The sequence below is a fragment of the Pholcus phalangioides genome, unplaced genomic scaffold, assembly GCF_987345545.1.
Source record: "Pholcus phalangioides strain wild (caught in Gottingen) unplaced genomic scaffold, Ppha-v1.0 ptg000020l_1, whole genome shotgun sequence".
Taxonomy (NCBI): Eukaryota; Metazoa; Arthropoda; class Arachnida; order Araneae; family Pholcidae; genus Pholcus; species Pholcus phalangioides.
Genome location: NW_028301613.1, coordinates 7,915,136 through 7,930,244, shown reverse-complemented (window position 1 = coordinate 7,930,244; position 15,109 = coordinate 7,915,136). Strand labels below are relative to the sequence as shown.

General features: G+C 39.8%; 1 protein-coding gene across 1 annotated transcript; it reads left to right on the top strand.

Moving 5' to 3' along the window:
* Positions 1-83: 83 nt before the first annotated feature.
* Positions 84-8,108, top strand: LOC149070914 (uncharacterized). The gene is made up of 2 exons (XM_089248635.1): positions 84-352; positions 5,835-8,108. Exon 2 carries the CDS (start codon positions 6,367-6,369, stop codon positions 7,696-7,698), a length of 1,332 nt encoding a protein of 443 aa, XP_089104761.1. The 5' UTR covers positions 84-352; positions 5,835-6,366; the 3' UTR covers positions 7,699-8,108.
* The last annotated feature ends 7,001 nt before the right edge of the window (positions 8,109-15,109 follow it).

The following is a 15,109-nucleotide window of genomic DNA, read 5'->3' as shown; positions in this document are numbered from 1 at the left end:
AAAAATACGGTAATGTCCCGCAAAATGTTGTTTATATGGTCACGGAATTATGGTCCAAGAAGTGTGTTGACAGGGGACAGTTTTATTAGCCAGAGTCTCGCATAATTCAAAGTTCTGTAATAAATGGCATATTTAGTGAATACGTAAATGGCAACAGATCTTTTGTTGTTTGCATCGTTTGTTTACTGAAATTGCAAGACTTGCTGTCTGCTGGTAATGATTATAATGAGAATTAGAAAAGCCATCATGAAATTTCGCTCCTTCATTCTCGTGAAATCATGACGGGCGTTCCTTCTGCCATGCTGCTGTTACCCGACGTCTTCCATAAGAAGCACTTGGACATTTTTGAAAGGTATTGATCATTCGACTTGATATTGATATGATTAATTAAATGACGAGGTGTTAATTAATTTTTAAGGGTAAGGAGGACGCCGCCCCCCCATCCTTTTCAGTTGCCTTATTTTTATGGACTTGAAGGAGGTCACCCCCGCTGTTGTGACCAGGGTTGGTTGTTTTGAAAGTAGATCAGGTTGTTTGCCAGGAAATTATTTCATTCTGGGGAAGGGGAGTTCCTCCTAAAAGGGAACAGAAAAAAAGTGGAAAAGATGGCCAAATATATTTTCTCCAACTTTGGTCCCCCTTCCGAACGAAATTTCTGGCCATAGCAATCAGCATTGAGCGCCAAAATTGGCGATAAATGAAGGTGTACTGTGTTCCCCATTTTAATTACCAATGTAGGGAAAAAAAACACCAAAGCAAACTAGAAGATACGTAATTGAAACACAGCAATACTCTTAACCTTTTATACTCTAAACTGAGCCCAGCAGCATTCATTCGTTTCCATCCCAACTCCACTGGTCACTGTATGGCAGTATATGAACGCAGTTGGTGTGCGGTAAATTAGTAATCCCCCTGGAGTTACGTGACAAGTAGGACCAGTGACAACCGTGCAAGATGCGGTACCGTTTTTTGCATAGAAATGCAGTAAAACCTAACAACAGCCACCAGTGGGACCATTGAAATGTGGCCGCTATTGGGAATGACCATTTTATTTCTGAAATAAAAATTTGAGACCTATATGACGTATGAAATGATAATCCATTCTGTATAGTTGATTATGATAATTATATAATTTATTAAATAATATATGCTTATAGCATACTGAGATTAACTTACAGGGCCACAAAGGGATTCAGGCGGGTTTGGTGCCTGGACCAGAAAGATGGGGGGCGGTTACGAATTTTGCCCTTTAAACTCTCCTCCAATATTCTATGGGAGCATCAAAATGCATGCTTGCACCTTACAGCAGTGATTGCCACAATGAGCGTTAATATCCCCTTGGGGGTGATAGAAAGTTCCGGGGGACGGTAAAAGCTACTGATATAACATAAGATCCTATGGGTTAGATTATGTTGGGGGCGATGGGGCAAAAAAGGTTGGGACACTATGATCTACAGCATTATATGGCATCCTAAAATTTAGGCTTGCAGTGCTGAGGTAGAACACAGAAGAAATAACTTGGCGCGAAAAACTGATATGAACCAAGACAGTGCACCAGCAACCCCCAAATAGTTCTTTACTCCTACTCATCTATGCTCAAACCATGACATTGGGGTCAAATGTTGCCCACAAACTCAAACCAAATTTTGTAAGAATAGACTAAGCTGCACATTCTCAGATTACTTCAGTTACCTGCCGTACATCCCGACCTCAATAAAATGGCCTGTAGCACATTTTCAAGGGGAAGAGACACCCTTGAAAATCAGTTTGAAAATTATTTTTCTTTTAGCAACATGCATATTTTGTTTCCCGACTCTGCGTCCCAAGTGGCTGTTGTTCTGAGGTTACGGTAATGCTTAGTCTATGAGACGCATTTGGTTCCTACAAAAAAATGTGACAGTTGTTCAAAGATTACCATTGAGTTTTTACATAAAAATATCAAGACCGTATTTTAAAAGAGGAACACCTATATTTTTCTTTTGTTAGCGGGTTTATCTAGGAGCAGAATTTGTTGTGGAGCGAGAACCAAATATAGGACCACTTCGCATCGATCAACTTTATAACGCTATGCGTTTATATTCTGAGGGAAGGGAAAAAACACAACAAAAATGAAGAGAAGATCGGCTAAAGCCAAGTTATCCTAGGGCCCTTGTTTTCAGTATCATGTGCAAGTGAATCGCCCAGCGCTCCACTGTCCACTTTTTCCCTACAGAGCACAATCCCCCTCAATCTTTCTTTACATCGGATGCAATTGGCTGACTGCTTTGGAAGGAGTCAAATGCGCTGCACATTTCGATGATCTTCTCGTCATTTTTTGCTATCTTCTTCTTTCATTCAGACCGAAGCATGCAGATGATATGCCACACTAAGAAAACACAAATGTGTAAGATGATAAAGTTACATGTTTCTGTGCCGACTCGAAATATTCCTATTCTGTTCATGTCGCAGAAAAAAAAAACCTGCTCCTAGGAAAACCCGGTTTCGCTAAATGACAATAATACTATTGTTCATGGAAAAATCATGACAATGGTTCGTCACCAACAAGTGAGTGAAGTCCCCGTTTTCTCCAAAAATAAGAATTGGTCTTTTACTAATTTTTGCCCAAAAAGATACATTAAGCTTATTTTCAGGTAAGTTTTTGTAAAGACACCCTGTATAGAACATGTTGTGAGTGTCAAGCATAAATACCAAGTACTAAAGTGCCGAAATAAGTAAAATGCCGTGTCGTATTTGCCTACCTCTTAACATTGATGATGAAAAAATTCATCTAAGTTTGACAATTTTGAACGAACTTCACAGCTAACTATATTCTATTTATCGGCAGGTAGTGTCCGTAAAAATTTCTTTAGATTCTTTTATAATTTTTTTTCATATTTTGTCTGATTTCTTGAGAATGGCCTATTAATATACAAGGTGCGGTCAAAATGTTTGGTGAATGGTCCAATATTTATAAAGAGCAACGTTGGTTAGAAACGTGTTCCTATGCATGCGCTTTGAGAGGCGTGTAAAGAATTGCCTTTAGCGTCTCGAAAACATTAAGCTGAAGCAGAGAGTTGCCTGAGGCAACCGATAAAATGCAATGAGTGTAGAAGTTGATGTCACAATACAATGATCTGTGGCTGACTTTATTAATGATAGCAGCTGGATCGGGGGGATTAGCAAGCGCCCCCCCCCCCCCCCCCGCAGACTTCTTTTAGTTTTCTTTGGCTCTAGAGAGTCATGAAAGGTCTGCACTTTGTGGACGTACTGGACATCCAAGCAAGAGTGACATCATTGCTTCCGGGGATTCCAAAGAAATCTTTTGCTGAAAGTTTCCAGCAGTATTGTCAAAAGTGTGTCGTAGCTAGTGGAGTATTACTTTGGAGGCCAATAAAGATATTTCGTTTGTATCCTTCATTTTCTGAGACCATTCACCAAAATTTTTGATCGCACCTTGTATTTTACAAATGCATTTGTCGATTGTAGTAGCAATATTATGTATTATGTGTAGCTTGTTTTCTTGGTAAGTCTTATATTAGGAGCATCCTGAAAAATCATGCTAGCGTATATTTTTTCATTGCGTCTTATTGGCAGGGAAACACTGCATATTCATTATTGTCGTATAGTATTTACGCATTTTGTAATAACCAGGAATATACATTGATTTTAAGTATTAATTTTATGGTTTATTTAAAATTATTCTTTAACTTCCCTTTGATTGTTATTGAACAGCTTTAATTTAGTTTAATGATTCGTTATTAATTTTTAATAATTGGCAGCTACAATTTCAAAGCCTAGGGTCGAATTTGATATCCCTGCCCTCGAGCATAGTTTCCCAAACTTTTTGTCCCCATTCGTTGAATAATTTCTTGTATCGTCCTTCCACAACTCAATCCCAACCCATAGGATCCCATACTGAACCCAACGTTTCTACCAAGGGAGTGGTGCTTTAGGAAACCACAGCCCTAGAGGGATTGGGTATGAGGAGCAGCGAAGGAGATTGTGTAACTTCCACTTTGTGAAATGTAGATTGGGCTTCAAAAAATTCAATATTCATCCAGATATTAAGTGCAGAAAACTACTATTTTTTCTACCTTCTAAAGGACCAAGAAGGGAAATAAAATTCAACGTGAGAATCTTGAACGATAGAAGTGAAACTCCTTGGTTTCGCACGACTAGATTCACTTCAATGAAATTTAATGTTAGTAATTGTAAATTTCGAAATTTTATATAATATTAATCATGTCGACCCCTTATCTTTCTTAACTCCCCCCCCCCCAAACTAGACCCACTTGATCTAATTAACCAGAGTGACCATACGTCCCGTATTTTCAGGGACAGTCCCGATTTTTTCCGTTTTTCTGCAAGAATGTCCCGGTTTTTCACGTATTTTCTACGAAGACAACTTGGCATTTTATTTTTCAACTCAACGTTTAAAATTATCTTTGCAACTCAAAAATTACATTACGATAATTACGTCTACAAATAAGAATATTCATCTCACATATTTGTCATGTTTTTCTTAATTCACTACAATTTGAAGTGGCGTTTCATTTATCGCGATTGGCGACTTTTCTGTGATTTCAGCATGACTTGGCAATTTTGCTTACTTTTGGCGTTAATTGGCATTGACCCATATTTCGAAGCCCAATTTGTCTCTAGCAAATATGGTCAGCCTATAATTGACCCCTTACACCCCAAGACACCATCCGCCTCATAGAATTCTAACGAGTCTGGCGTCATATAAAATCATAATTTAACCCGTAAATCGCGTGTGGCAGATTGCTCACTAAAAATTCCTGCCGATAATCAGGGTTTGCTCTAAATCCGGGGAGGGGCTTTAATACAGGAGTGAAGAGCAAGAAGAAAAAAGTGAAGCGCTCTGAATGTATTCAGCGTTATGACAGAGCGAGCACAATTAGGAGGAGCTGGCACCGTGACGTCACAAAACTTGCGTTCACGTGCGAAATATACGGACCCCGTTCTCGTGCGAACAGTGGACCCCTTACCTTTCTTAAACTCCTCCCCCCCCCTAAACTAGACCCTCTTGATCTAATTAACTAGGGTGACCATAAGCGGGGTGGCCATGCGTCACGGGGGGTAAGGAAAGATAATGAACTATCTTTGTCAGACACAAACCGTTCAATCAAACCTAAGCACCCAACTTTATTTTCTTATATGGCGGAATGTCTATTGACCCCCCCCCCCCCAATTACACCCTATCTACTTCTCGAAACTTCATCACACAATCAGTTATTCTACGGGGGACAAAATTGTTTGTTTTGAGGGGAAAACAAACAACCTTTCCCTCACAAAAATTCGCTTCCCTGGATAAAGAAGTTTCACTTCAAAAAGAAGAAAAGAAAGTCTCTTAAAGTCCCTTTGGAAGATGCAGAAAAAGTTGTTAGTTCCAACTTCAAACCACTAGTCACGTGAGAAACGCAAATGAAAAGATGGTTTCTTTGTAAAAATGACTTGACTGGAAAAGCTGTATTATTAACATCATTGAAGTGTGGAACTATTTTTTCCAGTCGCAGTTTTTTACAAAATTTAATTTGTGCTTTTTGGAGAAATTTCTACACTTCATTAATTGAGCATTTTATCGTGCAGGGACCATACGAAAAGTTAATTCTTTCAATTCTTTTTTTCATTTCTACAAACCTTCGGAAAAATTAATATTTCAAGAAACTGCGTGTCATTCGAATTTTTTTTTCATAATTTTAGTATGTTTCTAAAGTCAATGGCTCCGCTTATTAAACAATTTTGGACACCCTTCATAAATGCCTCGGTTTGATTGATTTTATGTCATATTTCATATTATGTAAGACATGACTTAATTGGTTTTTTCATATCAGTTTTCTGGACATAGGTGCCATCTTCCAGAAATTTACAAAACTTCGAAGACGACGCTGCAGCCCAAACTAGTCAATCTCCATCACATGACACATTCTGGATTAAGATCCTCAAGAACTTGCCAACGCACAGCTGTCTCGCGAGAAGCAAAACTTCAAAGACCGTGCTGCTGTCCAAACCAGTGAATCTTCATCATATGACAAACCTTCTGGATCAAGATCTTCAAGAAATCAATAAGCAAATTAAGTTTTTTTTTGCAGGCCAATAATTATTAATTATATAATATTAATCTATCGAGTCCAAAATCTTGGATGTAATGACATGGAGAATTTCATGAGTCATTTGTGATCAGGGGAACTGAAAGCACCTCAGCAAATCACATGAATGATAACCACGAAAGCAGAAAAGAAACTACCTTAAGGACCCTCCCCCCATTTTCAAAATTGGTTACGTCCTATTTGAGGTGGCAGTTTAGTTTTCTTGCTGAATGAACAGCTGGAAATTCTATTTCTATTAAGAAAGGACAAAACAAAAATGACTACCAAACGTAAAAGGTTATCAGTCGCAGAGAAAGCCGGAATCATCGAAGAGTCGAGACGATTCTCGGGCTCCAAGAATCAGTTCGCGAAATCGCTAGGGTTGTCCTCATCCACGCTGAGTTCCATACTTAAACAACAGAGCGTTCTGGAAACGAAGTCGAACTTGTTGGGAAAAGTGGCTAAAGATAGGAAAACTCTGAAGAATTCGCCGTACGACGAACTGGAAAAAGTCCTCGTGGATTGGATCCATCGGGCCCGCGCCGCAAAGTTTCCCGTGAACGGGGCGATCCTTAGAAAGAAAGCTTTGGAGATCGCGTCCGATCTAGAAATGACGGGATTCACTGCCTCGAACGGATGGGTCGACAGATTCAAGAAGCGGCACAACCTGTCGTTGTTGCAGTCGGTCGATCGCGATGGTGATGAAACCGCGGGTGCCGCCACCGATCCAGTCGTCGGGACGGAATGCGTTCCGTCGGAAAAACTGCAGTTTCCCGAATCGTGGCTGCAAATGGCCAACAAACGCAAGAGGTTATCGGTCGCGGAAAAGAGGAACATCATAGAACTGTCCAGGGAGTTCCGGGGCACGAAGAATGAACTGGCGAAGTCACTCGGATTGCCCGCATCCACGCTAGGCTCCATACTGAAGCAGCAAGACGCCCTGGAAACGAAATCGCACTTGTTCGGGATTGGGGCGGAAGACAGGAAGACCCTGAAGACTTCGCCGTACGACGAACTAGAAAAAGTTCTCGTGGAGTGGATCTATCACGCTCGCGCCACAAACTTACCAATCAACGGGACGATTCTGAGAGAGAAGGCTCTGGAGATTTCGTCTCACCTGAACCTGAAAGGATTCACCGCCTCGAACGGTTGGATCGACAGGTTCAAGAAGCGGTACAGTCTAGCTTACCAGTCGATCCGCGGTGGATCTGCGAGTAGTGCCGATCGCCCAGTCGAAATCGAATGCGTGCCGGAACAGTTGCAGTACATCCATCCATCCGATGAGGATGGTGGTTTCAATGGATATCCTTCGGAGTGTGGTAATGACTCGATCATTTCAGAGGTGCAGCGGATAGCTGCTTTGAAAGAGACTCCGTACAGGAGCGACGACAAGTGCCGTGAGGAGATTGTAGAGCCCGTGCCTTCTTTCGACGAAGCCCTGAACGGTTTGGAGCTATTGAGAAAGTACTTCGAAGCTCACGGACGTCAGGAAGGAAACTTGCAGAACTTATCAGTGTTGCGAAATGCCTTATTTGATATAAAATCGAAACAAAACGAAAAAACAGACGAAAATCTAAGTTTTAAAGATGAATTCGAAAGGTGTAATTGAAAATTAGTTAATCGTTATATTGTTTGTTGTTAATTAATTTATAATTTGAAATATCTAACGCGCTTCAAGGAAATAGACCTTCTCTGGAGGGAAACAGTCATCGGGGGGTCTCCTTCGGGAATCTTGTCTACATGCTCGAAAACCGGTTGCAACTGGGCCTGCAAGAAGACCTGGGTTCGATTCCCGCCGGAGACCAGATGCAAAGTCTGGTCCTGAAAAGATTCGTCGTGTAAGAAAATACGAGGAGTCTTTTCACGACCATGCCACTTGCTTTTCAGGTTCACCTCGGCATAATATCCGGCAGAGGCGTATCATTTCCTTGATGTATTTGTTCTGAGAAAAAGCCGTCTGTCTCTCACTCTCTATAACGTCTTTATTATTATTTTTTAAATAAATATGAATTGAATGTACTGAGAAATGACATTTTTTTAGTTTATCATTTTATTTCACAAAGTGGATTTGTATATGGTAAATGTTGAAAGAGCGCCTCATAAAGGTACTTTTATTCAGGCCGACTTAGGCAGCCGGGCCGTAATTTTTCCAAAAGAAACCTTTTCCATTCTCAGCAAATTTAGGGCGAATTTGGGATTAAAATTTGATTTCCCCCCCCCCCCTATACTATCATTCAGTTTAAAATCAAAGTCCGTGACATTTCTAGTGTTAGGGGCCGTTCAAGTATTACGTAAGCAAATTTTTAGCCATTTTTGACCCCCCCCCCACTTGTCAGCAAAATTTCGTCATCAGCTCTGCCCCTCTGAATCCTAACTCATATTTTCATAAAGGGTGGTTGATGACGTAAGCATTTTTTTCCCCCCGAGCCGAGCACAACTCAGGTCTATCGCCATGGGCAATTTACTACCTAGTGAGTTGTGCCGGAAGTGTAAGTATGTGTACCTAACAGTTTGAGTGCGTATCTAGTGTTGTGTATGATTTTTTAGTGCTGCCATCTATATCTCAGAAGGGAAGCGAGTGAAGTGTAATGACTGAATATTTGTACTGTTTGTAGGACTGTTGCTCTCTGTGGCGAGACTTTTTAACGGGGAGATCGGCTCGCATTTGCGCCTTGAAGTTGGGAACCACTGTGGTGACGGTGGGGCTCGAACCCGGGTCCCCGCGATGTGAGTCCGTCATTATGACCACTCGACCACCACAGCGGCGACGTAAGCATTATCCAAACTCCCCCCCCCCCTTGTCATCAAAAGTCAGCAAATCGGAAACCCTCCCCCATCGATTATGACGTAATACTTGAACGGCCCCTTAGATATGGCAGTAGTCTATTTCAAAAAGAAAAAGGTTGTATGCAAGGTGGTCGCATTCTTTACCCCTGGAAAAAAAATTGTTGTTTCTTTCTGCCATTAAATAATAACGGCCAGATTAACCAAGGAAAAAAAACATGTTTAGGGCATCAAACGAAAAGGGGCACCGCAATAGAAATTTAGTGAAAAATATTTGCCCTTTTTGGGATTATAGATCAATTGTAGTTCGAATGGCAACAAAAAATTATATCAGTGGACATAAGTGTCTGCCGGCCAGTCACTATTATGAGCTATTGAAACAAAGAAAAAATCTGTTCAACCTAATATTTTTCCCATTCATATTTATAGCCAAACCTCTATTAGTTGCCAAATGGTAGGATGGGTGAGAACTTCGTGTGGCTTTCGACGCAGGACTATAAAATACCCCTCTCGTTGGAGATACCATCTGGTCTGGAGGTACCAATAGTGTCCACAAGGTGAATGTTCGTAGTTTTCTCCAGTGGTGCTTCAACTGTTGATGTTCACAATAAGCAGTAGCGTGAACATCTCTAGATGACGACTGCCCCAGAGCGAGACAACATCTGTCGTTCGTTGGGAGTGTTAAATTCATGTCTTCCTCGGAACCTCTGATGATTTCAATTTAAAATATGCCCAGAAGTCGTTAAAAAATTACTCTGTGCCAGTTTTGAGAGTGAAAATACAGTGTATTACAAAATAAAAAAAAAACTAAATTTTCATACAGTCGATGTTGATGAGATAAAGGTGGCATTAGCACTTAAAAGACACCCTGTAGTTACACATCAATGATTTTGTCGCTCAAATTCAGGCAGTACCAGCATGCTGCTTTATTTTTATGGTGTCCAGATGGATCAACCATAAGATAAAGAATGAAGCGTCTGGCGAGCCGACAGGTTAACGGATAATTGTTTATGGGCGAATTGAAAATCTCAAATTGCAGTAGTAACAAACGCTAGGAGCGGACAAATGGCACCCCCAAGCGATATTTGGAAAATTATCTGTGTCAACGTGTTTGATTAAATAACAAATTCAAGAAAACTTCAACTAAAAAAATGGGGAAAAGCGGGATGTATTCTCGTAACAATTTGTAAAATCATTCCTCCCAGCAGCGAGCTCTAGATCTGTCCTTGCAACCGATGGCACTATTATACTGACCAAAAACTGACCGCCACAAGTTTTTCTTAACTAAACAGAACCACTAAAAAAAAGAACAATTCGTCTCCCTTCATTTTAATGAATTGTTTCCATCGTTTAGTCAGTTTTTGTTGTTCTACCCCCTCAGACCATTGAGGAGAAGTAAAAGTTCTCTAAGCCTCAGACTGTTTTTTTTCCTTTGGGGAGCGGTTTTTTTTTGCCAGAGCCGATTTTTGAATCAAGGAATAGACATCGAGTGTTTTTCGAATCCTATTCTCTTTATTCCTGAATGGAAGAGATAATATCCCTCCCTCCCCAGTTAATAGCAGTAGATGTTCCCTAAATATTTTTCGATTCGAGTGAGTCCTCCACCATGGGGCCGTTCAAGTATTACGTAAGTAAATTTTTAGCCATTTTTGACCCCCCCTCCCCTGTCAGCCAAATTTCGTCATCAGCTCTGCCCCTCTGAATCCATCCAACTCATATTTTCATAAAGGGGGGTTGATGACGTAAGCGTTAACCTCCCCTGTCATCAAAAGTCAGCAAATCGGAAACCCCCTTCCCCCCCCCCCCCATCGATGATACCGTAATACTTGAACGGGCCCCATGATGAGAGTACAACGAAAGTGATAATCTACCTATTAATTGTAACAATATGTTGCAAATTTATTTATTTACATTTTAACATCAGAAGTCATTCCCGCGGACGTCCCTACTTCTAGGAAACCGAAAAGAAATAAGAGAAGATGTTCATCTATTCAAAAGAAAACTTATCAGGACGAATGTCTTGCATTTAAGAATAATTTAAGAATTTTTTACGTGCGCAAAGTAACGATTTATGTAGGAAAATAAATTATGTACACGCGAAAATTTTATTTTCTATAAATTACAGTCCGGGAAGGAGTAGTCTAGGTAGATACGTCCTGTATTTCCCGGGACAGTCCCGGTTTTCTTTGTTTTTCCGGCCGTCCCGACTTTTTTGGAAAAGTGTCCCGGTTTTCCCCGTTTTTTACACGACACCTACTTTGATTTTTATTTATTGAAGTCAAAGATTGAAATTATTTTTCATCGCATAAATTTTTTTTGATAATTACATCTATAAATAAGAACATTAATCTGCCACATTTGTCTTGTTCAACGTTTTATTTCGTAGAATTCATTTTAATCCACTGCAATTTGCAGTAACGCTTCGTTTCCCACCATTGCGATTTTTCCGTAATTTCAGCAATATTTGGCAACTTTGTACACCTTTGGCGTTATTCTTGGCGATGTCCTGTATTTGGAATTCCAATTTCTCGTATTTCTCTCAAGGAAATATGGTCAGCCTAGGTCTAGGAATATGAAGAAAGTTCTTCGGCCGTGGGAATGTGAGGTTTTCCACCAGGTGATCGAACCCGGCTTTAGATGGCTTCTCGAAAAAATTTTTGGCCAAAGATGTTATGTTGGCTAAACATAGAGCCTCTGAAAAAGCAGCAGACGACAAGTCAAAGTAGTAGAATTATTCGTTTTGTACGGTTCCGTGTGAGCAAAGCCGACAGACTGAACTAAATGTTGAAATAGCAAGTTCAGTTCTTTTTTCTAAGGACCCGTCCAAAACAAGGGACACCTCTGGAAAAGCAGCAGACGACAATTCAAAGAAGTACAATCATTCGTTCCTTTCGATTCCGTGTTGGCACAGCCGATAAACTGAACTGGATGTTGAAATGGCAAGTTCAGTTCTTTTTTCTAAGGACCCGTCCAAAACAAGGGACACCTCTGGAAAAGCAGCAGACGACAATTCAAAGAAGTACAATCATTCGTTCCTTTCGATTCCGTGTTGGCACAGCCGATAAACTGAACTGGATGTTGAAATGGCAAGTTCAGTTCTTTTTTCTAAGGTCCCGTCCAAAACAAGGGACCCCTCTGGAAAAGCAGCAGACGACAAGTCAAGAAAGTAGAATCATTCGTTCTTTTCGGTTCTGTGTGAGAAAAGCCGGCAAACAAAACTGGATGTTGAAATGACCAGTTCAGTTCTTTTCCCGGTACGTAAGGAGCTGCTCAAAACAAAGAATCTTTGAAAAAGTAGCAGACGACAGAGCATGGAAGTTTTATTCAGTGGAAGATGACGACGGCAAAAATCATATTATTCCAAGTTGTCTTTTTCGTAGCATTTATCGCTTTTTTCCATCCGGCACAAACAATGCGCTTACCATAATTAAACATAAATACCCATTAAACATAGATAATGCTTGTCTATGTAAATTTTCCGAAATTCGGAGGCCTATCTTAAATTCCAAGTACATTTTAACTGTTAATGATGTTGCAGAAAGTTGAACCATATCATGAAGAAGCTCTCACTTGAAAATTTAGATAATCCAATGTAATTTAACAGAAGAGAAGCTATTTCTTCATTCCCTATACAAGCGTATGTGTTGCCCATTCTACAGATATTCCACGGTTTCGAATCATTTTCGATACTTCACTGCAGGCAGATCCCTCTCAACATGATCACGTGCTCCCGGTAAAGTGTTGTTCTGGGGTCCCCCGGCACAGCTTCCGTGGTCCCCACAGTAGTGGGGGGGGGAGGGCTTTAGCCTGGAACGAATCCTACCATTTATTTGTTTATACATAGTGATTCAGAAAAGATGGGAAAAAACTTTGCGCGCTAGCACGTTTGCGTTTCATGTTAGACCATGCATTCTTTGATGACAATTGTTTGTATTGGTGTGTACCTCTTAAAGTGTGTTTTTCCATCTTTTCTGAATCACACACCCTGTGTGTATACACATATATATATATATACACCGTAAATTTACATTTTATGATTGTACATAATAATTTTTTTTTCTGTCCAATTTTTCAATTATTTAAAAATTTTACACCACCCCCTTCTCAGTTCTGGCTCTGACACCAGACATAGATCTTATAGGTGGGACTTCAAGAAACTTCAGCTCAGAAGGGGCTCCGTGAAGTTTTTGAAGGGCCTCTGACCCAATCTCAACCCCGTGAAAAATCCTTTGAAAATCTTTTTGGTCTACAAAAGATGTGTGTAAAAACAGTCTTTTTATTATTATTATTAATAATAGAGCATCATATTACCGTATTGACCCGCATTAGCGGCCATGCCAAGATACAGCGAGAGAGACCAACGTAACGAAAAATTTGTCTCATTCGAGAAAAAATTTTCAGCATCTTTATTCTAAAAATCCATTGAATTGGCTGAATACATACTGCGATCCTTTAACCTCGCACGACATGCCGGCTAATGCGGGGGAATAAGGTGCTCGTGTAGTGTCTCAATTTCGGGTCACTTTAGAAAAAAAAAAGGTTATTCAATTTCCTCTGTGAAATTTTTCGCAGCACACCTATGCTCCTCCGACGGCATACCGCACAGTGTGTTATTTTGACAATCTAGGCCCTAGATTCTAGGGGGGAAGGGGATATTTTCTCTGTTTTAAATTGATCGAGATAGATTTTTTGTGTCCTATCTCTTGTATCATATATATGCTCAGTAATATTTAGATTATCCCATAAATTACAGTGAAATTGCAATAAACGTTATAAAATGCAGTATTTTTTCTTTTACTACTTTTTTAGATATACATGTGAATTGGCTCCTTAAAATTCAACCATTACTCTGTAACATGAAGATAAACATGCAATACAAATTACATCGAGTGTTCATTCCGCCATATCTCGGGCCGAAAATTACAGATAATTGTAAGGAAAAAATACATGCAAACTAATAAACCAATAGTAAAAAAATTCTAATAAAAATGATGCCTGCTCTGTATCACTGTTCGATGAATCTGGATTTGATTGGGATTCATCTGGTTGATGAGTGGGATTTCTGTTGATATCTCTGTTATTTTGACGCCAAACATCACACTTTTGATTCCTTAATCCCGTAATACGCAGGATAGACTTAACGCTCTTAACTTAAGTCTTTTGCTCGTTGGCGTAAGAGTTTAGGCCTGCGTTACAAATGCTCCTAAATAGCATGAAAGTGCGCCACTTTCGAGCATATGCAACCAATGAGATTATTGGTAACATTCATGCAAATGTTACCAATAGTCTCATTGGTTGCATATGCTCGAAAGTGGCATGTTTTCGTTTTCGTGCTATTTAGTAGCATGTGTGTATCACGGGCCTTATACTCCTGCGTTGAAAGATTAATATCCATTACCCCAAAGCAAGCTCTTAATCTGCTGATAATGAACATGACTTTTTAAGAATTGATCGGCAGACATTCTTGATCAGAGTTCCTCTGTTTGGAGAAACATTTAGTTATTTCGCTATAGTCACCGAATCACTTTTACCCACTTTTCTCAGTGTTATTTGCTTACTTCGATAGCTACGCATAATTTTTCTGTGCTCGTGGAGTTCAGAAGAGGTTTCACTTTTCACGACTTCACTCTAGGAACGCAGTCGGTGGGCTTATTAGGTCTTTTAATGGCAAGCATTTTTTATGATGGACCTGCAGCAGCTTCAAATAAATCTTCAGCATGCAATATATTTTCATATTGCTATATATAAAAAAAAAGATATATGTATATGTTCATAAAGCTATAATGAATAATCTTTAAGAAATTGTCCCATTTATTTTCTACTTTCAGCCACCGTTTTTCAAGTGCCAGACAAAAATATTTCGAACATATACTTTAAAATTTTCCATTGATGCCACCTATATTGCCAATTTCTCGCAAAATAAAATTAAAAATAAAAATACCAAATGATCTCCATTTGACGAATCAGCGATAAATATGGTAACCGTATCTTAACCTGACCGCACGTTAGAAAAGGAAAAGGAAAAGGAGGAAAAGAAAGGAAACCAGTGTAACAGATAAGAGAGTAAGTATGCAGTAGATTTCTATTTCCACCCTTACCCTACGTGCTCTCTTTCGCTTTTATATGTCCTTTCATAGGGTTACTACAACGCTTCATGATGATGCGGAAAGAGGGAAGAAAACAAAGATAACTTGCTTCAATTTATTCCACTGACATTTGGACGCAGTATTCCGTCC